This window comes from Meles meles, chromosome 5, assembly GCF_922984935.1.
Source record: "Meles meles chromosome 5, mMelMel3.1 paternal haplotype, whole genome shotgun sequence".
NCBI classification, from domain to species: Eukaryota; Metazoa; Chordata; class Mammalia; order Carnivora; family Mustelidae; genus Meles; species Meles meles.
In genome coordinates this window covers 26,103,566-26,130,289 of record NC_060070.1, presented here as the reverse complement: position 1 = coordinate 26,130,289, position 26,724 = coordinate 26,103,566, and the positions used below count along the sequence as shown (strand labels likewise).

The window sequence follows — 26,724 nt, the reverse complement described above, 5'->3', positions numbered from 1 at the left end:
GTGAAAAAAATCAATGTAGTAAAGCTATACAACTCAGAAGAAAACACAACAGGAAATCTTTATGGCTTTGAATTATGCAATAGTTTCTTAGCTATGACAATCCAACAGCACAATGACCAACGGAAAAGTAAGCTAGACTTCATCAAAATGAAAAATCTCTGTACTTCAAAGATACCATGAAGAAAATGAAAAGAAAACCACAATATGGGAGAAAATATTTGCAAATCATGTATCTGATAAAGGATTCATAACCAGAATAGAGAAACTCTTCCAATCAACAGCAAAAAGACAACCAAATTTAAAAATGAGCAAAGAATTTAAAGATATTTCTCCTAAGATAACATACAAATAACCAGTAAGCACACGAAAAGATGTTTAACATCATTAGTAATTATGGAAGTGCAAATCAAAACCAAAAATATATACCCCTGCATACCTGTTAAGGCAGTTATACTTAAAATGGTAGAAAATAACTGGTGTTAGCAAGGATATGGACACACAAAAATGGGAACCACTGAACACTGTTGATGAGAATCTGAAATGGTTCAGATTCTTCGGAAAACAGTCCGGCAGTTCCTCAAAAGATTACACACAGAATTACCACATAACCCAGCAATTCTACTCCTAAGTATCTACTCAAAAGAAATGAAAATATACGTCCATACAAAAACTTGTACATTAATGTTCACAGCAGCAGTTATTCATAACAGAAAGGTAGAAACAATCCAAATGCCCATCAACTGGTGAATGGATTAACAAAATATAATTTTTTCATGCAATGGAATATTAGTTGGCCATAAAAAGGAATGTATTGAAGCATTCAACAACACTGATAAACCATGGAAATACAATGCAAGTAAAAGAAGTCAGACAGAAAAAGCCATATATTATAAGACCCCGTTTACACAAAATGTTCAGAACAGGCAAACAGATACAAAAAGTAGTTGAGTGTTGCCATGGGCTGGAGGAAAGGGAGAATGAGGAGTGACACTAATGTGGTATAGCGTTTCTTTTGGGATGATAAAAATGTTCTGGAATTATAGAGTAGTGTGATGGCTGCACCAACTTTCTGAATATTCTAAAAGTAAAAGGGAAAAAAAAATCAATGAACTTTTAAAGGGGGAAGCTCGTGATATCAAATTTATACCTCAGTAAAGCTGTTATGAGAAAGAAAATAATGTAAAATGACCTCTCATATGGACTGTGAGAGAAATCCTTCTGTGGTGATAGTCCAGATCACAGTTTGATTTATAAGTGTTCATCATACCATATATTTCATGATTTGAAAAAAAAAGATAATTATATTTCCTTTCAAAATTAAAAAAATATTTAAAGGACAAGAGTCCCTAAACAATAAGGACCAGAAATATTCCCACCCTCATTAGTTAAAAAAAAATAGTTTTTAAAGTTGTACAGCATAATAGCAATTTTAAAGTTGTCCATGAAAATTTAAATAACTTTGCCTTAAATGTTCACCAAAACTCATTTAAAATTCATGCTCTGATACTTAAAGTCAAAATGTTCTGAAATTTAAAAATGCTAACTAAAAGGGGTTAAGGTTTACTAAAATAGACACAGAATTTAATAATAAGGGGGAATATATAATAGAAATAGTCTATCTTACCAATGTCTGGATCATAAAAAATGTCCTTATTGATAAACTGCTACCCAGATTGTAAACTCATATGTCTACTATTTCTGAGCTTTCTCAGAAACGTCTCCACCAGTCAAGAGAGCAAAGGATCTTCCTTCGTCCTTCCTTTCTAGCTTGAACCTCTGATTGCCATCCACACTGCTATGACCTGAATGGGGATAAGGGACTCTGCAGGAAGAGGGGACTTTTCCTCTTGCAAATTCTTGATTTAGAATCTAGAATGGTGGGGCACCTGGTTGGTTCAGTCAGTTGAGTTGGTTTTGGCTTGGGTCATGGTGACAGGGCTCTGTGCTCAGTGGGGAGTCAGCTTGGGATTCCTTCCCTCCTCCTCCCCCCTCCCTTGGGAAAAAAATGTAAAATTTTGGGAATACAGTATGTACAGATTCTACGGAATCCGAAGCAGGGTGATGTATTCCAAGAGTATTTTATTTCAAGATAGTAATAATCCAATGCCACCAATTCAGCAAATCAAAGTACAAATTTCTTTTTCATAATGGAAATTTTAAAATAGCACATTTATTTAGTACATTGAAGTTGTGATTTTTAAATAGGGTTCTAAGAGGATCATATACATCAAAAATGAATTCTTATGTAATTTAGGTGAGTTTATCTGGAAATGGAAGGGAGATGGTGGTGAGGGAAGGCAAGGGGCATCCTACTTCGAATAATTCACTAGCAAAAGAGGATATACACTGTGGTTAATAGCTACAAGCACTGGACTTACTTTAAAGATCTCTTAGGAACCAGGTCTTAAAAAATGATAAACTTGGTTGGCCTCATGAAGAGGTATTAGCCAAACTACAAAATGAGTGGCAGCATGCTATTCCAACTTAAAAAGAGTGCTTTTTTTTAGGTAGGATTTTTTTTTTTACTCTTCCAAAAGCAGCATCATTATTCCCCAGAATTATAATTATAATTAAAGGAAACCTTCCTTATTACACAGAATATGGATTTCAATAATATTTAGTATGGGCACTGTTAAAACTCTCCAAAGTAATAAAACTATTCATTTGTATATGATATGATTTAGTAAGTCATGGAAGTCAAAAAATTTTTTAATGTTACAATGATAATGTGTTTGGGGGAAAAGCAAATTTGTTAGTTCTATTCCATTAAGGATTCCTCAAGCAATGTAAAAACCGAGTTCAAGTTACACTTTGATGTGTACATCCTTTTGAAAGCTACTCTACCCTGTTTTATATGAAGCATCTGTAGCTACCATGAACACCTAGTGAAGAGTACAGATGCTGCATTACATAAGCAGACGTCAGAACTGGCCCAAGCTGACTCTAAGTTACTTTAAACATATACACAGAGTCAGAAATTAGCTATGACTTACTTCTTAGAAGTAAGAGATAATTACCCTCATCATGATGAAAAGGATTTTCAATGTAAGCTAATAGAGGTATTTTTCCTATAGCAAAGCTCTGCTTTTAAAAATAAACTTCAAAACTTTAATTAAAATAGGAAATGCTTTTTTACATAGTGAAAACACTTCCCAGTTTAGTGAGGCAGAGAAAAGGAAGGACTCTGTAAAGGAGGGAAGGTAGGACAAAAAGATGAAGAAAAAGAAAAGGGAAGGAGGAAAAGAGAAGAGAAAGGAAGAGTAAAAGGATAGAAGGAACCTACTGAAATATATTATTTCTCTCAAATTTTTAAACTAGCAGGAGAAATGCTTTCCTTTTATACACATGAAGTGCCCCTCTTATACATGCTTTGAAAAATCTAGACAAATAAAATGTTAAAAAGTCTTATTACATTAGATTTGAGTCTTTAGTTTTAAAAGCATGTTCTTTTTTTTTTTTTTTTAAAGATTTTATTTATTTATTTAACAGACAGAGATTACAAGCAGGCAAAGAGGCAGGCAGAGAGAGAGAGGAGGAAGCAGGCTCCCTGCTGAACAGGGAGCCCGATGAAGGACTCATGATCCCAGGACCCTGGGATCATGACCTGAACTGAAGGCAGAGGCTTAACCACTGAGCCATTCAGGCGCCCCAAAAGCATGTTATTTCTTAATATGGTAATTGTCTACACTGCAAATGGAATTTCCATTAACAATGATTTTTTTTTTAAGTTTATTTATTTACTTATTTGACAGAGAGATCACAAGCAGGCAGAGAGGCAGGCAGAGACAGAGGCGGAAGTAGGCTCCCTGCTGAGCAGAGAGCCCCATGCGGGCTGGATCCCAAGACCCTGAGACCATGACCTGAGCCGAAGGCAGGGGCTTAACCCACTGAGCCACCCAGGTGCTCTAACAATGTTGTTTTAAATACAAATTTAATTTAGTGTAAAACATGGTTAAATTAAGTTCAGTAAGTAAGTAACATACATTTAGTTTGACTTCTCAAAGTTTTGTGTGCATTAACTTAGTCATGTATCTAATACACAAATCACTCATTAGTGAACTCAATAATCATGTGAAATCCTCAGCTTAATAATTCATATAATTTCACAACTAGTACAATTTTAATTAATTTATGTTGTGTGCAAAATTGTGTCACAACATACACATGTAGATAGCTGACTTTTAAAAAAGATTTTATTTATTTATTTGAGAGAGAGGGAGAATGAGCAGGGGAGGGGTAGAGAGAGAGAGAGAGAGAGGGAGAAGCAGACTCCCTGCTAAACAGGGAGCCTGATGAAGGACTCGCGATCCCAGGACCCTGGGATCATGACCTGAGCCAAAGGCAGATGCTTAATTGACTGAGGCACACAGGCATCCCAGCAGGTGACTTTCATGAAAAGATCACAGCCAAGGTAGACCTACGGTCTATCAAATATGGTTTCCAAATGTAGACCCAATTCTGCCAAACTCATGATCAGATACATCATTCTACTACAGAGATCTTTCCCTCCTACCTGTCCCCTACAAACAATACACTCAAACAGTGGCTCACTAAACAAGCACTTACTTTCCTTTAAATTTTTAGCCTTTTTAGAAGCAGATCTATGAGAGATATATCCTGTTTAAGACAAGATATATTCTGTAAAATGCCCCTAAAGCATCAAAGTAAGGTAATACATACAACTGAATGTTTATACTAGATCATATTTCTTAACTGAGAAATAACATTTTAATTTATCACAATCAAAACTTGCCTAAGGATTTGAGGAGTTTCAAATATGTATACATCAATATCTGTATATAATCAATACACATATCAATGTATCTATGTAAGTTTTCTAAATGTATATTATCTCTTTAGTACTTCTTACTATAAACAATCTACATGGATAATAAAGATTATATAACCTCCCACAAAACAAAACAAAAGTGTATGACCCCAAAACTAAGATATACACCTCTTCAAAGACTATGACACCAGGAAATGAAGTGTCAAACAAAATTTGCCAGGCCCAGGACAAACATAAAGAGGAGGTTAGTCTTGCATTTTCCCCCACTGGTTTTTCCTTCAAATATTCCTAAGTATTCATCCTATTTGTTACCTACTTGAAATTATAGTAAGTAGTTATTTTAAAAGTATGAGTAATTAAACCAAAAGCAACTGCCATATTTACCCAAAAGAAGGAACCACTACTAAGAATCAAAGCCTAGTAATTCTGTTCTTAACAGACAGGTGTTGTGTGTTCTGGCATGTTATATGAAAATCATTTATGAGAAGAACAGAAAAAAAATCAGAAGGTAGTTTTCACTATTGGAATAGATACATGATTAAGCAAATTTTTTTACACTGAAATTATCAACAGAGTAAATGACTACCCATGGGACATCATTTCTGGATGCTGGCATTCACAAGATGGAAGGAAAAGGGACTGAATAAAAAATGTGACAGTCACGCAAAGAAACAAATTTGGGTCTAGATTTTTCGAATAATAAATTAAAGGAACATTATTGGGCACTAAGTTCAGGCTTGCAACTGCCAACACCCTCTTAGGCCAGCAGTAAATTGGGAAGCTAAAACCCATGACAGGAAAAGTTAGGGAAAGATGGGAAGACAAGTCACTTATTAAAGCAGCAGTAAGAGTCTGGCTGACCATCCTAAGGTATAGGTTATATCTGGCATATATTACCAAGATTGACAATTTCTCCAAGAAACTCAAGCATTAACTGTAATCTGAGGTGCCTTAATAAATGCATAATAATAATCAAGGAGTTAACTTGATATAAAAGTATTTTCTTAAAAAAGTTTATACAAAGTTCATAGTTTATGATACAAATACTACTGAACTTAGGTATGAAACTGCTCTATATTCATTTTAGTCAACAGGTGTAACTTTTTATGCCATCTCACATTTAACCCACGCTTTTGTCAAATTTCAAACTTACCAACTGGTCAAATTTCAAACTCGGTAAACTAACTTATTTTTGCTAAATCTACTCACATTCTCAAAGAGGTACTAAGGACAGGTGAAATTATCAAAAGCAGAGAATGAGTTATATACCAGTAAGTAACAACAAGGCTAATTTTTACATATGTCTGAATACCATCATAAAAATACTAAGCACTGTATTACAATCAAGAATTTCTTTGTGAAGGAAGCTAAAAAATCATTTTTAGGGAAATATTTAATACCATCTCATCATAATCCATCTCTCTTTTAAAATGAGGTATTTAATATTTTGGCTTTTAAAATTATCTCATACTACCACATGCTTAAGCACAGGGAGTGAAGTTCATTTTATTCCTAAATTTGAGAGGTCAGGTTTTAATGTGATCACTAAAAATTGCTTAATTGGTAATTAGACAAAGAACATTCTATAAATAAAAGAGAAAGAAGACCACACAACTTTAGCTATCTGTTTCAATCTCTTCACACTAAAGGATGTTATGTTTTTACTTTCTGTCCGTGCATTTTCTCTATTAGAAGAAAAAAAGGACTAAAGGCAGGAAACAACCAAAATGGTGGAGTAATAAGAAGCCTGATGTGTGTAAAAACTGGAATACAGTCTCAAATGGAAAGTTTCACTAGAACAGAGTAAGAAAATAAGAGAAATGAGTTTAACATTTATCAAAGGGAACAGTGATTAAGAGTTTGGGATCTGGAGCTGGGCTACCTGAGTTCTAATCCCAGCTCTTTCACTTACTAAGGTGAGTGACCTTGGCAAGTTTCAATAATTCATCTTTATCTCAATTACCTCTCTACATAATAGGGAGAGTACCAGCATGTATCCCAGAGGGCTGTAGTGAGGATTAAATGAATTAAAAATGTAAAATACTTAAAATGCTTTCTGGCACATAGTACTGAATAAATGTCAGCTGTTATTGTTATATGTCTACAGTTTAATTACTAGCAATATTTTTTAAACTTGAAAATATTAAATGAAACAATGACCTAGTTCAGTGCAACAAATTAATATTGAGAAAATGCTGATTTTTATTTAATAATAGCTTCAGTAGCTTGGGATAACAGCAATTTTGCATATTTTAATTTCTCTAGCAATAAATTAGGGACATTTGCCATCAGATTATCTGTGTAAGAAATTAATAAATAAATCAAAATTTTAAAAAGCTCAAATAAATATCATTTGCTCTCTCATACAATGCTTTAAAAATAAAACAGCAAATTATCTGTATCAGGAAGTCCCCATTCGTATAAATGAAAATTGTTTTAAAATATATTCCCCAAAAAGCTTATCATTATACTTGCTTTCATTTTTCAAAAATCCACATAGGAAGCAATTTAAGTAAAAAACAATCTCAGAGTAGTAGCTAGCTTATTTATATTTAGCAAGAGCAATCAAAACTTGCTGTATTGGGCTGCCCCCTACAGGCCTCAATTCACCAATTTCTTTTAAAAGGTGTGAGAGAGAATATAATCCAAGTTTTAACATTAAGAATATTAATACTAAAGGAAAAGTATTATGTCTTCATTCATTCATTCTCGCAGGAAGTAGTCTCTGAGAAACATCTGTAAAGATACAGTGAGAAATTAAACAATTCCTTGTCCTTCAAGAATTCATAGGCTACTGGTTACAGAGAAACTACATAGATTTCAATGGCTCCACAGTGAAATATTACAAAATGGCTTAAGAAATGTCTATTTTATATCACAATGCTGTGTACAGAAAAAGAACTATGTTGTAAATCCAAGACTCAAGTTCTATTCCTATCTCAGTCATCAAATATCCATTTGAATTTTGAGTAAGAGTTTTGTGGGTTGTTTTATTCCTAAAATTAGAGGTTTGAATTAGATGACTCCTAAGACTTCCTTCAGTTCTAATTCTGTAATTGCATTTGTCATAATAAGAAGTAGAAGGAAAAAAATTTTTTAGAAGGAAATGTTTTAAAACAGAGTTGAGAGAAAGAAAAAATAATTTCTGGTATGAAGGGTTAAAGCACATATGGAGAAATCAAAAGACTTCTTTGGGGGAGATGACAGTGAACTGAGTTTAGAAGCATTCTGGGAATAAGGCCTATTCCCAGGAGAAGTGAACAGAGTAAGAAAATAAAACATCAAGCATGTTTTGAGGAACAACATGTGATACTATTTGATTGGAGTTTAGCTATGTTTTACGAAAATCAAAGTAACAGAAACTAGAAGTGAGTGAAAATGGCCAGAAGCTGATAAACTCAAATATTACAAATATTACAATGTACAATTCTAAGAAATGGATCAAAAGTGATCCCAAGGTCTAGGACCTTGAAAGTGGTAAAGAAAGAGGGAACTGAAACAAAAAGAGGAGGTTATATGAGTATTTGGTAGTGAGGAGAAACAGATTTGGGGGGCCAGGTAGAGCCTCAGAGAAAAGACCATGATGAGATGAGAAATACACTGATAAATGGAATGAACTACTTTTCAGATATGTCACACCAATCATAAAAATAAGAGAACACAGGGGGCATGGCAAGCCATAATCATTGCTGATAAAATAATTCACAGCAAAACTAATGACTTATATCAACATCTTATAATAACAGCAAATAACAGCAAATTATTTACTATATATCAAGCACAATATTGTATTAAAAGTAATACATTTACTCTTCACAACAACTCTTGAGATTATCTCTATTTTACAGATAATGAAATTGAGGTCCAGAGATGTGAGATGAATGCTCCAAATCACACAGCTGAGATAATAAACTTAAAACCGCCTAACTGAAAATTCTCCATCTTAATATTAGATTCAATTCTTTCGAAGTTATTTATCAGAGAATCTATGTGAGAAAAATTTTCCAAAATAATAAAAAAGTACTTTACAAAAAGTAACCTATCACTTATAGCAATATTCATGCTCAAGCAATATACTGAGTTAAAATTTTTATATTTAGAAATAATTAGGAAGAACAGATCTCTTAAAAAAAAACCTTAGAAAACTCTTCAGTCTTTATTTTCTTCCCCAAATTTCTACAAAATCCACTATCTAAATTTAATGGTTAAGAATCATTATGTAGGGGCACCTGGGTGGCTCAGTCGGTTAAGTATCCGACTCTTGATTTTGGCTCTGGTCATGATCTCGGGGGATCAAGCCCCACATGGGGCTCTGGGATCTGTGCTCAGTGCATAGACTGCTTCATTTCCCTTTCCCTCTGCTACCTACACCCCAAAATTCATTATGAGGTGGTCATGTCCTCAATAATGGTGGAATAAGGATCTCAAATAACATCTTCTCCACAGAGTAACAAGAACAATGGCAAAAACTGTCAAAAATCTGAACAGATCTATAACAAATAAGAGAATGAATCAGTAATTTTAAAATCTTCCCACAAAGAAACACCCAGGACCATATGCCTTCATGGGTGAATTCCACCAATTATTTAAAGATTTTACACCAATCTTTCATAATCTCTCCCAAAAACTTAAGGAGGGAACACTTCCAAACTTATTCTATGAGGCCAGTATTACCCTGATGTCAAAACCAAAAACATTACAAGAATACTAGAGACTAATAATCTCTATGAATATAGCATTCTTAATAAAATTCTCAATGAAAACTAGCAAATCAAATCCAGTTACATGTTATATACCATGACCAAATGGGATCTGTCCCTGGAAGGAGGGTGGTTCAACAAAAAACTATATATAGAAAAAAATCTTACAATAATCTAATCCTTTGAAGGGTGGCTCAGTGGGTTAAAGCCTCTGCCTTCGGCTCGGGTCATGATCCCAGGGTCCTGGGATCGGGCCCCGCATCGGGCTCTCTGCTCGGCAGGGAGCCTGCTTCCTCCTCTCTCTCTCTGCCTGCCTCTCTGCCTACTTGTGGTTTCGGTCTGTCAAATAAATAAATAAAATCTTTAAAAAAAAAAAAAAAAAAAAAAAAAAAAAAAAAAAAAAAAAAAATACTCAACAAAATAGGAAAAGTAGGGAACTCTTTTAAAGGGCACCTAAGAGAAACTTACAGGCTAATATCATACTGTAAGTGAAAGACTGTAAGCTTTCCCCAAGATTAAGAATAAGACAAGGATGTCCAGTTTTTCCATTTTTATTTTGCACTATCCTGGGAATTGTAGTCAGGGAAATTAGGCAAGAAAAATAAAGAGCTTTCAAACTGGAAAGGAAGAAGTAAAAATATCTCTTTCTGTAGTAACATGATCTTTTTCTTTGTTATTATGTTTAGTTTTTGATGTAGTGTTCAATGATTCGTTATAGTGCATAAAACACCCAGTGCTCATTACAACATGTGCCCTCCTTAATACCCACCACCCGGCTACCCAGCCCCTTTCCTCCCCCCTGCACCCCTGCCCTGAAACCCTGTTTGTTTCCTGGAGTCCACAGTCTCTCATGGTTTGTCTCCCTCTCTCATTCCCCCCACTTCAGTTTTTCCTTCCTTCCCCTAATGTTCTCCATGCTATTCCTTATGTTCCACACATGAGTGAAACCATATGATAATTCTTTCTCTGCTTATTTCACTTAGCATAATCTTCTAACAAAGAACATTCTAAGGAATCAGAAAAAAACCAATACGGGTAATAAACAAGTTCAATGAGGCTGCAGGATACAAGATCAATATAAAAAATCAGTATCAATGGGGTACCGGGGTGGCTCAGTAGGTTAAGCATCTGACTCCTGATTTTGGCTCAGATCATGATCTCCTGGTCATGGGCTCCCCACTTGGCAGGGAGTCTGCTTGTCCTTCTCCCTCTGCTCTTCCCCCTACTTGAACTCTTTCTCTCTCTGCCTCTCCCAACTCTCTCAAATAAATGAATAAATAAAATCTTTTAAAAATCAGATTACTTATATACACTAACAATGAATAATCTAAAATGATAAAGAACGGGATAAAAAAATACACAAGAATAAATAAATTTAACAAAAGTGTAAGATTTGTACACTGTAAACTACAAAAGCTTGTTGAAACGAACTGAAGACCTAAACAAATGGAAAGAAATCCTGTGTTCAAGTATTGAGAGACTTAATATTGTTTGTTAAGATAGCAATACTCCACAAATTTATCTACATATTCAATACAATTCCTATCAAAGTCCCACATGCCTTTCTTGCAGAAAATGATGAGATGATCCTAGAATTCATATGGAAATGTAAAAGATCCAGGAGAGCCAAAATAATTTTTAAAAAATGAACAAAGATAGAGGACTCATATTTCTCATTTTTAAAACTTATTACAAAACTATAGAATTCAAGACAGTGTGGTAATGGCATAGGTTAGACAGATAATAGGTGGAACAGAGGAGTATACATACAAAAACCACACATTTGTGGACAATTCATTTTCAATGAGAGTGCCAAGACAATCCAATGAGGGAAAGGGAATTATTTTCAACAAATCATGCTGGAAGAACCAGAACATCCACGTACAAAAGAATGAAGCTGGACCCTTTACCCTGTACCACATACCAACGTTAATTCAAAATAGATCAAAGATCTAAATGGAAGAACTAAAACTATAACACTTTGGAAGAAAACATAGGAAGAGATCTATATTTCTATAGAAAATCACCTCGTATTAGTCAATGGTTTCTTAGATATAACAACATAAAAGCATCAGAAAACAAAGAAAAAATGAACTGGATTTCATCAAAATTAAAATCTTTTGTGTTTTGAAGATACTGCCAAGAAAGTAAAAATACAATCCACAGAATGGAAGAAAATATCCATAAAGCATATATCTAGTAAAGGTGTAGTATCCAAAATATATAAAGAACTCTTATAAATCAACGATGTAAAAACAACCTAAATAAAAATGAGCCAAGGATTTAAAGAAATATTTCAACTAAGAAGATACATAAATGGCTAGTAAGCACATGAAAGGATGCTCAATATGACATTAAATTATTAGGGAAAAATGGAAATCAAAATCAAAGTAAAATACCCCTTTGGAGCTACTTAAGATGACCATAATTAAAAAAAAATGAACATGTGTTCACAGTGATATGAAGAAATGGAAATCCTCATATATTGTTGACGGGAATATAAAATGGTGCAGCCCATTTGGAAAACAGTTTGGCAGTTCCTCAAAAGGTTAAACAGAGTTACCACTTGTTCCAGTGATAGGTACATACTTGGGAAAACCGTGTTCACTGAAAAACCTGTACACAAAAGTTCATGAAAGCATTATTCACAATAATCCAAAAGTGGAAACTACCCAAATGTTCACCAACCGATCAACAGATAAACAAAACATGTTACGTTATACAGTGAAATGTTATTCAGTCATAAAAAGGGATAAGGTACATACTACAAGATGGGTGAACTTTGAAGTATTACGTCCTGTGAAAAAAGGACATATTAAATTATATGTCCATAATAGCACGCTAATGGGTATATGGTCTCTTTTTGAGGTGCTGCAAATGTTATGAAAATAGACAGTGGTGTGGTTGTAAGAATGAATGATATGACCTCAACTTGCAAGTTATTTATTGTTTTGTAACTGCTGTCTGCACTTGGATCAGAAGTTATTTTTAGGAACTGAGCACCCATTCTATATTTTGTCTTTCTTTACATTGTCTTTCTTTACAACAGACAGATCCTAACTTCTAAGCACAGATGTTTCAATATATATCTTAGCATGCTACTGCCACAGCTAGGATATGAGTTATTAGATACTTTTCCCCAAGGAATACTGTTATAGAATTCTTTTTTTTAATATATTTTATTTATTTATTTGACAGACAGAGATCATAAGCAGGCAGAGAGGCAGGCAGAGGGAGAGGGAGAAGCAGGCTCCCCGTCGAGCAGAGAGCCCAATGCAGGGCTCAATCCCAGGACCCTGAGATCATGTCTTGAGCCCAAGGCAGAGGCTTAACCCGCTGAGCCACCCAGGTGCCCTGAATACTGTTATATAATTCTTTATATGAAAAATAACATATATAAACAACTATACTTGAACGGTACTGTGGGAGTGAGGAAGCTTAATGTTTTGCCCTTTCCCTCCTACTCCCAGTTCTGTCTCCTACCCAACACAGCAGCTCTCCTGAGCTAAGGCAGCTGCAGGGGTGAGCAGGCAGGCAGGAACTACATGGTGGGAGCTGTAATCCTTTGCAGTGTTCTCTCTGGGTGGACAAAAGACTAAGGACCAGCAAGCACATAGACTTCAAAAGCTAAGGAAAAGCTGAATACGGTTGGATCCTTCTTACTCCTGAGGCAGGGAGAGAAAGAGAAGACCAGGGAGAGATTCTACCAAAAGCTCTATCAAGAACTGATACCTTGGATATTTATGGAATATCGGGAATATGAAACATAAATGTTAAACAAGTATCCTTGAAAGAGAGGGCAGAACCTGCAATGGAAAATCTGGTAACAGCTGGAAAGTGAAGATATTGAACTGTTCTAGCAAAGGCTACGCATTAAGGAACCTGAAGTAAAAAAGTGGCATACGGGTCTCTATATAGTGGAAGACTAGAGGAGTACAGGGAAGGCGAAGTATTCTAAAGGTTTCACCTTATGGAGAGGAAAAGCAGTAAGAGTGTCTCAGTGTGGAAAACGGGTAGGATCTTTCAATAATAAAATTGTGACCTTCAGGAAAGGGAAGGTCAACATTAAAGGAATGAAAAAAATAACAGAAGTGACAAATTAAAAAGGACAAAAAGAGAAAAAGAGTAGCTTCATTAAGCTACCCAATGATTTAGCAACCATTTATTTTTTAAAATAAATAAATAAATTCATTTATTTTTAATTAGCATATGTATATTATTTGTTTCAGGGGCACAGGTCTGTGATTCATCAGTCTTTTTTTTTTTTTTTTAAGATTTTTTATTTATTCATTTGACAGACAGAGCTCACAAGTAGGCAGAGAGGCAGGCAGAGAGAGAGAGGAGGAAGCAGGCTCCCCGCTTGAGCAGAGAGCCCGACGCGGGGCTCGATCCCAGGACCCTAAGACCATGACCTGAGCTGAAGGCAGAGGCTTTAACCCACTGAGCCACCCAGGCGCCCCTGTGATTCATCAGTCTTACACAACACCTAGTACTCACCCTTAACACATGCCCTCTCCAGTGTCTATCACTCAGTTACCCCATTCCCCCACCTCCTCCGCCCCTCCAGCAACCCTCAGTTTGTTTCCTAAGATTAAGAGTCTCTTATGGTTTATTTCCCTCTCTGGTTTCATCTTGTTTCATTTTTTCTTCTCTTCCCCTATGATCCTCTATCTTGTTTCTTAAATTTCACATATCAGTGAGATCATATGATAATTGTCTTTCTCTGATCAACTTATTTAGCTTAGCATAACACCCTCCAGTTCCATCCTCATTGTAATAAATGGCAATATTTCGTATTTTTGATGGCTCTATAATATTCCATTGTATATATGTATGTGTGTGCGTGTGTATAGCCATATCTATCTATCTATCTATCTATATCAAATCTTCTTTATCCATTTGTCTGTCAATGGACATCTGGGCTCTTTCCATAGTTTATCTATTGTGGACACTGCTGCTATAAACATTGGGGTGCGTGTACCCCTTCGGATCACTACATTTGTATCGTTAGGGTAAATATCCAGTAGTGCAATTGCTGGGTCATAAGATAGGTCTATTTTCCATTTTTGGAGGAACCTCCATACTGTTTTCCAGAGTGGCTGCACCAGCCTGTATTCCCACCAATGGTGTAGGAGGGCTCCCTTTCTCCACATCCTCACTAATATCTGCTGTTTCCTGACTTGTTAATTTTAGCCATTCTGACTGGTGTGAGAAAACGGGTAGGATCTGTGAGGTGGTATCTCACTGTGGTTTTGATTTGTATTTCTCTGGTGCCAAGAGATGTTGAACATTTTTCATGTGTCTGCTGGCCATCTGGATGTCTTCTCTGCAAAAATGTTTGTTCATGTCTTCCACCCATTTCTTGGATGGATGATTTGTTGTTTGGGTATTGAGTTTCCTAAGTTCTTTTTAGATTTTGAATACTAGCCCTTTATCTGATATGTCATTTGCAAATATCTTCTCCCATTCTGTTGGTTGTCTTTTGGTTTTGTCGACTGTTTTCTTTGCTGTACAAAAGCTTTTTATCTTGATGAAGCCTCAATAGTTCATTTTTGCCTTTGTTTCCTTTGCCTTTGGAGACATGTCTAGCAAGAATTTGCTGCAGCCGAGGTCGAAGAGGTTGCTGCCTGTGTTTTCCTCAAGGATTCTGACGGATTCCTATCTCACATTTAGGTCTTTCATCCATTTTGAGTTTATCCATTTCTATTTTAAAAATCTAAAAGGAAATTCATTTGGTCTGATAAAGGCTATGTATCATTCTAAATGATGAAACATTTTTTTTAAAGATTTTATTTATTTGAGAGAGAGATACCGAGAGGGAGCACAAGCAGGGAAGAGAGGGAGAAGCAGGCTCCCCACAAATGGGTAGCCCAACGTGGGGCTTGATCCCGGGATCATGTCTTAAGTCGAAAGTGGACACTTAATTGACAATGCCACCCAGTCCCCTCCAAATGATGAAACAGTAAAACTATATCAATGAATAGCAGAAACCAAAGAGAAATGTCTGCTAGGACCATTATTGTTCAGTAGTGTCCTAGCAATGTAATACTAGCAATACAATGAATCAAGAAAAACAAATAGTTGATAGGACATAGTGGGAAGAGGTGTTTTTTGTTTTTGCTTTTTTTGGCTGAGGCCATAAAACAATATGCAGAAATGGAAGTGAAAGAAAGAAAGGTAATACCTACAAAACACTTAAATTAAAAAGAAAAGTACAGGGCCTATTTGAAGAGAATTTTAAAATCTAAACAGAACATAAAATCTGAGTAATAAGAAAGATGTATCATTTTCTTATCTGGGAAGACTTAATAACATAAAGAAGGTTAATTCTACTAAAATTAAAAACAGAAACTCAATGTATTTGCACTTATAAATGAACAAGAGGCCATAGGGAGTTGATAAAATTATTTTTTAAATCATGTGAAAAAAATTAATGGCAGAATAAGCATGAAAGTACTTTAAAAAAAAAAAAAAGGTAAGGGGTAAATTTCCCCAGCAGGTATCAGAGAACTAAATAAAATCAAATAAAAGTAATACAGGCTTAAGAATAAACAAATATACCAACAGAACAAAACAGGAAAACCAAAAATAGATCCCAGTAGTTAAAATATTTTAATATAAAGCTGACCTGGCATTTTTATCGGGCAGGAAAAGGACAGTTTGTATCAGAAGTCAATACACTATGGCCTGCAAATCAAATTGTGCTCTTCAGCTGTTTTTGTAAATAAAGTTTAAGTGGAACACAGCCATGTCCATCATCTGCAAGCTGTCTGTGGCTGCTTTAAGCTACAGAGTTATACAGGTGCAACAGAGACCATCTGGCCTGCAAAGTAGAAAATATATACTATCTGGCTCTTTAGAGAAAAGGTTTACCAGACCCTCGTTTATTTAATAAATGGTCTTATTACAACAAGTCAGCAGATGGAAGGGAAAAAAGATGTATCTCTATATTTCACACAGTACATAAAAATAAATTCTAGATGAATAAGATATACATATAAAAAATCTATCTTACAAGAAAGGATGGTCAGATAACAATGCACAGGGAGATGTATAGGGAGGGGTCTTCTTAACAATAAAAAAAATACATGTACTACTAATTTAAAAAAAAGATGTAACTACTAATTTAAGAAAGATACATCTTCCATCTAAAAACAGTATTATCAAAAACAAACAAAAAACAAAATAGTAAGTGGTGGTGATGATATAGAGAAATTGGAACTCTTGTGCACTATTAGCAGGAATATAAAATGGTGCAGCTGCTATGTAAAACAGTATGGCAGCTCCTCAAAAATTTAAAAAAGAATTAACCATATAATCCAACAATTCCACTTCTGAGTATATACCCAAAAGGATAAAAAGCAAAGTCTCAAAGATACCTATATACCTATTGTGATGGCAAATTTTCTGTCTCAGTTTGGTTGGGCTATCGTGCCCAGATAAATACAGTTAAATATATATTACAAATTACTCAGTATTTCTTTTGGAAATGACCAAAAAACAAAATTAAAGGTAGTAATGCTCAGTTTACCACCCAGTAAGTCCCTGCTCTTTTCCTCTGGCCTCTTGTGCTACATGTTATCGCAAGATATCAACTAAAATGGAAAACAGTAAAAGAACAGAATCACAATTTCTCACCCAAACTGTCAAAACCCTGGAGGAGGGGGGATCCTAACAAACACCACCATAATTTGCCACACATTTCTATTGTTCTCACTTTTCAAAATTCATAAATCAGCATTTCTTTTTTTTTTTAAGATTTTATTTATTTAATTGAGAGAGAGAGAGAGATATCACAAGTAGGCAGAGAGGCAGGCAGAGAGAGAGGGGGAAGCAGGCTCCCCACCGAGCAGAGCCTAATGTGGGGCTCGATCCCAGGACCCCAAGATCATGACCTGTGCTGAAGGCAGAGGCTTAATCCACTGAGCCACCCAGGTGCCCCTAAATCAGCATTTCTGAAACGAACTTAAAATTTTGACTCCTTCTTCAGTATAGGAAGTGACAAGTTAATCTTTGACATCATTTAACTGATGAACAACTTCTAAAAACAATTAAGAATTATGTTAACTTTCTTAGAAAACAAGTACTAAAACTAATACCATTGGGTTGTTCCTAAGAGGATTCTCTGAATTTATTTATAACTCTAGAATAACATACAGAACAAAGGAGGTGATTAAGCAATCTAAATACGAATGGATATTCAGATTACTAAAAATCTTCAGAGGATAAAAAGAAAACTCCTTAATATGGTCTAACCCTTACATTTGCAACCTTATTTTCCCTCAACTCCATGCTCAAGACTTAACAATGTCCCCTCTGCCTACAGAGCTCTTCTCATCACTCTGCCTTTCTCAATTCCGCCCATTGCCAACTCTTTAAGAGACATAACACTTCATCAACAAAGCCTTCTCTGCCCTCCCAAACTAGATCAAATTCTCCTTAGAGGATTTAGGCCTTTGTTGTATTATATATCTCTGCTTCACAGCACCAATCATTATAGCAGTGATTTTACATTTGTTTGTATACTTACTTGATTAGCTTCTTTCCCCCTTTGAACTACAAACTCTATGAAGGATGACATATAATATGAATCAACATTTGTATCCCCCATACACAGCACAGAGCATGGCGTGCAAATTTCTATGAGTCAATGAACTTGCTGAATGAATGAATGAATGCATAAAATAAATTTTTCTTACACAAAGTGTTATTGGCAGCATAGCATTTATGAATCCATTGCTTCTTGAAGGACACAACAAAATGTGTCCAATTTTCACTCTACAATGTAAATACCAATGCCTAAGGCCTTCATGGTCACTTTACAAAACTTTTTAACAGATATCCTCATTAACCACCATCTGTTTACATGTGCTATTCTAAATAACATTTAGGTTGCATTTCTGAAACACTTTCTGCCATCAACCTCATCTCTAGAATACCAGCTAATATGAAGCACCTGGATTTCAGGAACACAGACCCGAAACTCATACACCAAACTAAACTGTTATGTAAATGACACATTTTTGGTCTAACTGCATCTCTAGACTACTTTTGTATCTATTTTACTTGTACCACTCAAAGTCTGTCCCAAGATTATACTCATTTTGAGCCCATACAATTAAGCTACAGATCAAAAAATAACTGAAGTTTTCCAACAATCTGAACATAAGGCAGTCTTTAGAGAGTCTTGCCAGTTAGAGGTCTTCTAGGTTTCTATCAATTTGTCAAGATGGATTTCACTTTACAGGATAATTATGACCTGAAAATTCTGTAAACTTAATTATACTTTGTAAGTCTCACCTAGGTTTGATTTCTGGTTCTTTCACATTTCATTTGTGTGCCCCTGAGCCAGTAACTTAAAATCCTTCAGCTTCAGCCTCCTCATAGGTAAAAATCACACAATGATCCCTACTTCATATGGTGGTTCTGAGGCTTCCAAAGATGGAGTGGGTCTGACTTAAGGAGGCTTAAGGAGTGCCCCTTCCTTTTCAAACCCCTTGCTATGCAGGAATTTTATTATGATTCCGCAAAGAAAAATATTTTAGTAAAAGTGATGCCTTTCATTTATCTTAATAGACCTAGATTTTCAGGTTCTCCTTACATTTATTATGAACTTAAGGTCTCCAATAGCACAATTTATGTCTAGTGTGTTAAAGAAATGAAAGGTGCAGATTCATCAAAATATTGCACAAGTAAAAACTACACTTAATGGAATATCCTAATCATACAAACCAATCTGCTGTAAAGGAGTCAGCAACAGAAGCCTGCATTACCCGTTAGACCATATAATTAGGAAAACAGAGAGCAGAGCCCATCTTCCTGTGGTCAAGGCATGAAGGAAGATTCAAAAATACACAAGAGAGAAGTGGAAAAAGCCAGGAATGGCAAAAGTAAGGAAATGGGCAAAAACTAAGGCTCCTAAATTTTTATACTCACTTGCATACCTTACTCCTAAAATTTTAATCAAATTCAAGTAAGAACCCAGTTGAAAAGACACAGAGCTAACAGGAAAGCTGGCTCCTCCTGTTGGAGGAAAAACTATCAACTCCTCTGCACAGGAAAGATCAGGCAGCAAGCTAATAGAGTCCCCACTCTATTAGAGTTCCTAATAGAGTCCCCACCTGGCAGCCACATTTTGTCAAGCAAATTTTAAGAATTCTCTAGCTTCCCACTTTCAATCTAATTATAGAACTTTATAAGACCATTTTCTCTCTCACACATTCATTCTCTCTTTCTTTTCCCTCCCCCTCACATTTTCTCTCTCCAAATCCCTCTCTGTTGTGATACCACAATGAAAGGTATGAATACATCTGACAATCTTTCCCTGAACATAATGATAAACATGAAAATGACACCCCACTCTGTACATCTGCACCACCATTCTAACAATAATAACCCCTACTCAGTAAGTAACGACAGTATAATACACTTTCCCTATAGGAGCTTAAAATATGCACAGTATAGAAACTATAGTGAAGTACGTGTGCCAGAACCTACCTATTCAAGTAAGTGCTGGAGGTATACAGCTCAGAACAGTTTTGAAATTCCTCTTTGGGGAATGTCTTTAGACTTTCTGTTATATTTTAGTTCACTAAATTCCACAAATAAGCTACTTTGCTAGTACCTGGGAACGCACTATGGTACGTTCCTACGGAGCTCATGGTATAACGGAATAGCCCCTCAACTACTGACAGAAGGAATGATTTAATGAATTAACAAATGCTCACAAATGCCTACTACATGTCAGGCACTTTTCTAGACCCTGAACACACCGCATGAACAAAACAATTACCCTGTCTTCATGAAAAAGATAGACTACCTTCATTTTCAGAAGTGATTAAAAGTCATAAAGCACTGTAAAGGAAAGGACTATGTTTGTTGTAAGAACACTACATCTGCTCTGAAGTAGGAGTTTAAAATGTTTTTAAAAATAAGAGTGTCACTGATTGAATAATACAAACCTGTTATATGGCTTCTTTGAAGAAAAACTTTAACCAGATGTATAAATCCACTTAGTCATGCCCCTTTCATTTTATGGACGAGGAAACGAGGACTCAGCCAGGCTGAGTAACCTGTGAGCACACAGCTTGTCAGTGTCGGACCCCCCACCGAACCGTGGCGGTCCTCCTAGTGCAGTGTTAGTCCTAGTTCAGTGCTCTTTCTAGGAAACGCTTTTTTTTCAAGGACAAGTGCCTTAGCCTTTATGTCTCCAAAATTTTCCAACCTTCTGAGCTCAATGAGGTTAACATGTAGTCACAAACTATTAGACTAGAAACAGAAGCAGAAAAAGGTCAAAATAATTTTCTACTAAGTCAATAAAGCAAAACTGTGATCTTGACACTACCACATACTGCTGTTTCAACCCTTCCAACACTTCAGTTCTTTTTCACTTTCTCCTGCTCTTCTCCCTTCATTTTAATTTTTTTTTCAAGATTTATTTGAGAGAGAGAGAGAGAAAACACACATGCATGCGGGCAGGGAGGGCAGAGAGAGACAGAATCTCCAGCATGCAGGGCTGGATCCCAGGACCCTGAGATCATGAACTGAGCTGAAATCAAGAGTCAGATGCTTAACGGACTGAGCCACCCAGGTGCCCCTTGGTTAATTTTAAAAGTGTTTTGTCTTCTTAACTACTACAGTAGCACTATCCTTATTAAAGTCACCTTATCTTTAAATCCAAGGAAAACTGCTAGCTTTTTCAGTTTGGGATTATTTAACAACAAAGTCTGTTTTTAAGCTTTAACATTATGTGACCCTTGGCAGGTTTTTCTTTTTCTTATCTTTGGTGCTTTTAATACCTATTAATACCTATTAATTTAATACTTCAAATTAAGTAATTATGAAGCACTCACAGTATATGAAAGACTGTGCTAACCCTACTACACAGATTTTTTTTTTTTAATCCAGCCTTACCTTCAAAAATACCACTAGCATTCTGAGGGTATTACTTGATCCAAAATGCAGGCTAGATCAAAACTAAGTTGGACAAAGCACCTGAATCTGTCTAGACTGAGAGATGACTTTCAAACTGTCAAGCCCCAAGAGAGGGATCCAACCACCTGAGCCAATCCCACTTGTCCCCACGCAACCTCCCCTTCCAAGCTTGGCCCTAAAGTGGGCTGCTGTTGAAAAACCATTTTTGAGTGCTGCCTGGCTGGTTCAGTCAGTAGAGCATGCAACTCTTGACTTCAAGGTGGTGAGTTCAAGCCCCACAATGGGCATACAGCTTACTTAAAAAAAATTTTTTTTGCTGTTTTTGAAATCCACTCAGAAAACTTAAGTACTACTCTGAAATTCTGTGATAACCTGTTATGGTTTTTAATACGTACTTTAACTACCAATCCCTATGTCAGTGATGGTGAAGAAGTAGACTCTCTCTTTGGGATGTACAGACTACATGAAGACTCCTATTCACTGTAAGTATTATACTTAGTCCATGAAATCCGGCTCCATTTTTGGCTTTTCTTTGTGAAATAACTAAAAGCTTATCACTAGTGAATCTAGCTCTGTAAAAGCTTGCCTTACAGAATGTGTAGGTGGTTAATAGAAAGGTATCTAATGTGAGATATTTCTTCTCTAATACAAGTAGGTCTTCCTGCCGTCTTTCCTTCTCACATCATTTTATGCAACTACAGGAACTGTTCTACTTGGTCACTGTCAAACAGAGCAGTTTCCAAAACTGCTGCATGCCTCTCTTTCCAGCAGTTGGCTTTATTCCTCGATACACAGAAAAGACTGATGCTTTCCCACACGAGTAGGAATAATTTTCCCCCTCCTAGTCCTTCACAGTTCTCCACAGACCTCTCGTTTGCTGGGTTAACCTTTACTGTTAACCCCGATCCCCAAATGCTTTGCTCCATCAATTACTCTCTTTCTTATGTGATAAACACATTCTTCCATAAAATAACCTAAAAGTCTTTCCAGTACTAGCCTTCCTGTTACTTCATCCAATTCTCTATTATACTGTGGATGATCCAGGGCTTATAATTCGTTGTCTTTAGCTACTGTTGAATAATACTTTAGGAAGCAGCTTTATGAAAACTACTATATTTTTACTACAGGTAAGTTATAAAAAATATTGCTCTACTCCCTGTAAATGAAGTCACATGAGAAATATCTTCCCTATGGAATGAATGAGAAGCTTTAGCTTTCCTAATAATCTAGTAGGTTTTCTCCTTATGTATAACGAAAAAAAAATGTTACCCCACCTCGTTTCCCTTGCTCTGGCTACAAGAATACTCAGGGTCAAATGTGCAGGTCAATTTGAATAAATCTGAGTATCTCACTCATTCCTAGCTTATGTAATTTCACGCTAAGTTTCCATTTTTTAATTATCAGTGGTTTTGATTTTAAATTCTTTTCTATTTTGTGATTATAAATTCTTGTAAATTACCTCAGATTTTTCATATGTGGCTTTGACTTTAAATTCTTTTATTTTCTCATTATATATTTGTGTAAATTGCCTCAGATTCTTCATAATACAAGATTATATATAAATAAATAAGCTGTGGTATTTCCAAACTCCTCTATAATATCTGTGGTTAACAAAGACTTGTGGAATTAAAAAAAGGAAACAGAGAAGCGTGGCTAACTAAATCATCTGGTCTTATTCCAAAAGGAATTTTTCTCATTTTATTTCTATTGTACATATTATGAATCCATGATCTAAAAATAGTCTATCTACCATTATGTTAATGAAATCAATGAAAAGAAGCCTTATTTAAACCAGAAACACTTTTCATTCTTTGAGTCTACTGGGATTTTTGTGTACTTGCTTTCAATCAATCTGTTTTCCTCTTTAATACAGTTATGTGACTGATGCCTCACTAAAAGATTTAAACAATTACCACAGAGTAGCGGAGTAAAGACCGGCATACTAAAACAGGTTATAAGGGGAACTTATGACACAACCTCTCTGAGTCTGAATAGAAGTTCTGTGGGATTAGAGCCCGTATCTGTGATATTATGTTTCCAATTTCTGTTCTCAACTGCTTTTTCAAGATAGTAGGTAACTTACTTTCTGGAATACCATTCTCTCAACAAATATTTACAAAGAATTTGCTATATGCAAAACTTTTTACCTAGGAGTTTTAAAGTACTCCACAGAAACAGGAATTTCTTTACCCCATGAAAGTGTGCTATAAGGAGAGCTCTACTTACTTATTTTGTTGTGCAATACTAAAGACTCACCACTTAAATACATTAATTCCCCTTATTTGTGGTTTTTATAAAGTCACTGTAAACACTGAATTAGCAATTACCAAGCCACCACTGTTCATGGGGGAAACACAGGGTTGGGGTACTGTGTGTCTCTGGTCACAAAATGTTCTTCAAACTGACCAATGCATAACCTTGTTTTATGTGTGTTTCCTTTTTTCTTTAATAGCGCACACATGGCAGTGGGGCAGAAGGAGATGGAGAGAGAAAATCTCTAGCAGGCTCCATACCCAGCCTGGAGCCGGACCAGGGTTTGATCTCACAACCCCAAAATCATCACCTGAGCTGATGAAGGGTCAGACGTCCAACTGACGGAACCACCCATGCACCCTATATCTGCATTTCTTTTTATTTATTTAAAGATTTTATTTATTTATTTGTCAGAGAGAGTGAGCACAGGCAGACAGAGTGGCAGGCAGAGACAGAGGGAGACGCAGGCTCCCTGCTGAGCAAGGAGCCCAATGTGGGACTCGATCCCAGGACACTGGGATCATGACCTGAGCCGAAGGCAGCTGCTTAACCAACTGAGCCACCCAAGCGTCCCTGTGTATTTCTTTTTAAAGATGGCACTTCAGGGCACCTGGGTGTCTCAATGGTTTGAGCTGCTGCCTTCGGCTCGGGTCATGATCTCAGGGTCCTGGGATCATGTCCCGCGTCAGGCTCTCTGCTGGGCGGGGAGCCTGCTTCCCTCTCACTCTCTCTGCCAGCCTCTCTGCCTACTTGTGGTCTCTCTCTGTCAAATAAATAAATAAAATCTTAAAAAAAAAAAAATTAAAGATAGCACTTCAGTACTACTCTTAGGAGACATTTTAAACAAAATCCTCAATAAAAAGCACAAAAATGTGAAAAGGATAGCACTAAACAGACAGGGAAAAGTCACTTGTTTATAGTAGGAAAAGAGTAACAAGAAGGTACAACATTGCTGAAAATGTGCATGTTGGGTGAATCAAATTTTCTGTAGCTTTGCACATGTCCCTGAGAGTGCTGCTAAGTACTGAGACTCTGGGTTACAAATAAATTTTAGAAAGCAAGCAAATCTGCAAATACAGAATCCGCAAACAAATCAACTGTATATGAGTAAAATATTTCAATGTAGTCTCTGACTTGACTGTCACCCATAGACAGAGCTCTGGAAAGCCCTAACAAATACCCTTCAGTTACTACGCAAATTTAAAGAGTTTTGGACTATAGCACACTACTTCAAGAAGTAAGATGTCTGAGACATTCACAAGTCGGTATTGTTAAAAATGTCACTTCCTACCTGATATATTCTAAAAGGGATATAACGAAATCCATTTTCTTCTGCAGGATATTCCATGAGTTTCCGGTTGATGGCCCAAAACTGGTCAAATCTATCTGTAATGATAAATTATCTGTTATTAAAAATGAACATTATAACTTAAAACCTCACATGAAGAAATGAAAGTTGTTAAACATTCTCTTAGAAGACTTTGAAAAAGCTTCATTTATATATTATTTTTCTTAAACTTTCCATACTAAACATAAAGCAAAATATAAAATATATTTTTCTACATTACTGCTTCCTCTTCCTAGGTATCTGCATATATATTTCATCTCATAAGAGAAACGCTGAACAGATGACTACTTGTGTCATCAAGGCAAGAAACATCAGAGATCAATGTCTAGATTCCTTATCCTATTCCTACCGTCTAAACAAGAAAAAGATGGCTTCAAGTGATCTAAGTTTTAACCAGAACTTACTTAAGGAAACAAAAACACCAAACACAATAAACATTAGACAGCAAAGAGGACAAAATTACAAGAAAGGGTTTGAAGAAAATGTGGAACCGACACTTACGCAGTAACTGTCAATTGTAGCTTAATCTCAGTGATTAATTAACTCCTTTATAAGTTTTTCAGGCTCAGTTTAAGAAAAACCACTTTACTGAGATATAATTCATATGCCGTAAAATTAACCCTCTTATTTTTTTTGATTCACCCTTTTAAAAGTGTACAACTCAGTGTTTTTTAGTATATTCAGTACTATACAACCACTAGCAGTATCTAATTTCAGAATACTTTCATCCTCTCGAAAAGAAACCTACACCCATTAATAGTTATCCCTCCTTTTTCTCCTTCTCCTATCCCCCTAGAAATCACTAATCTTTGTTCCAAGCACTTCATATAAACGGAATAATACATTATGTGACTTTTGTACCTAATTTTTTTTTTCCTTAGCTTGTTTCCAAGGTCCATTCAAGTTGTAACATGTCTCAGATTTCATTCATTTTTATGGACAAGTAATATTTCTTTGTATGGAGACAAATTTTTTTGTTTTGTTTACCCATTCATTAATTCATGCAGATTCAGATTGTTTCTAGTTTTTGGCCATTATGAATAATGCTACTATAAACATTCACATATGAACTTTTGTGTTGGATGTGTATCTTCAGTTTTCTTGGGTATAAACCTAGGAGTAGAACTACTGATTTATATGATAACTGTTTAACTGCCATATGGTATCTGTGTTTTCAGAAACTGCCATCTGTCTTCCAAAGAGGCTGCAACCCTTTACATTCCCACGAGCAATGTATGAGGGTTCCAATTTGTCCATATCCATGTCTACGCTTGTTATTGCCCATCTTTACCTTTTTTTTTTTTTAAACATTTACTTATTTAAGAGAAAGAGTGTGCATGAGTGGGTGGGGGGAGCATCCTCAAGCAGACTCCCCACCAAGCACAGAGACCAACATGGGGCTTGATCCCAGGACCCCAAGATCAGGACCTGAGCTGAAATCAAGAGTCAGCGGCTTCACCGACTGTGCCACCCACGTGTCTCCCCACCACCCTTTTATTAGAGTCACACTAGTGGGTCTGAAATATTATCTACTTTTTTTTTTAAGACGTATGTATTTGAGAAAGAGCAAGTGAGTGAATGCTCTAGGGTGGGGGGAGGAGCAGAGAACCTCCAGAAGACTCTGCCCTGAGCATGGAGTCCCAGGTGAGGCTTGACTCAAGACCCTGAGATCCTGACCTGAGCTGAAATCTAAAGCAGCT

The 26,724-nt window shown here is 36.0% G+C and overlaps 1 protein-coding gene across 3 annotated transcripts in view; it reads right to left on the bottom strand.

Moving 5' to 3' along the window:
- ATG5 (autophagy related 5) overlaps positions 1 to 26,724 on the bottom strand; it is a 133,444-nt gene that overhangs the window by 31,948 nt on the left and 74,772 nt on the right. For all 3 annotated transcript variants that reach the window (XM_046006572.1, XM_046006571.1, XM_046006573.1), the window contains one exon: positions 24,968 to 25,062. In XM_046006572.1, the coding sequence (XP_045862528.1) occupies positions 24,968 to 25,062 (95 nt within the window). The remainder of the gene's footprint in view (positions 1 to 24,967; positions 25,063 to 26,724) is intronic.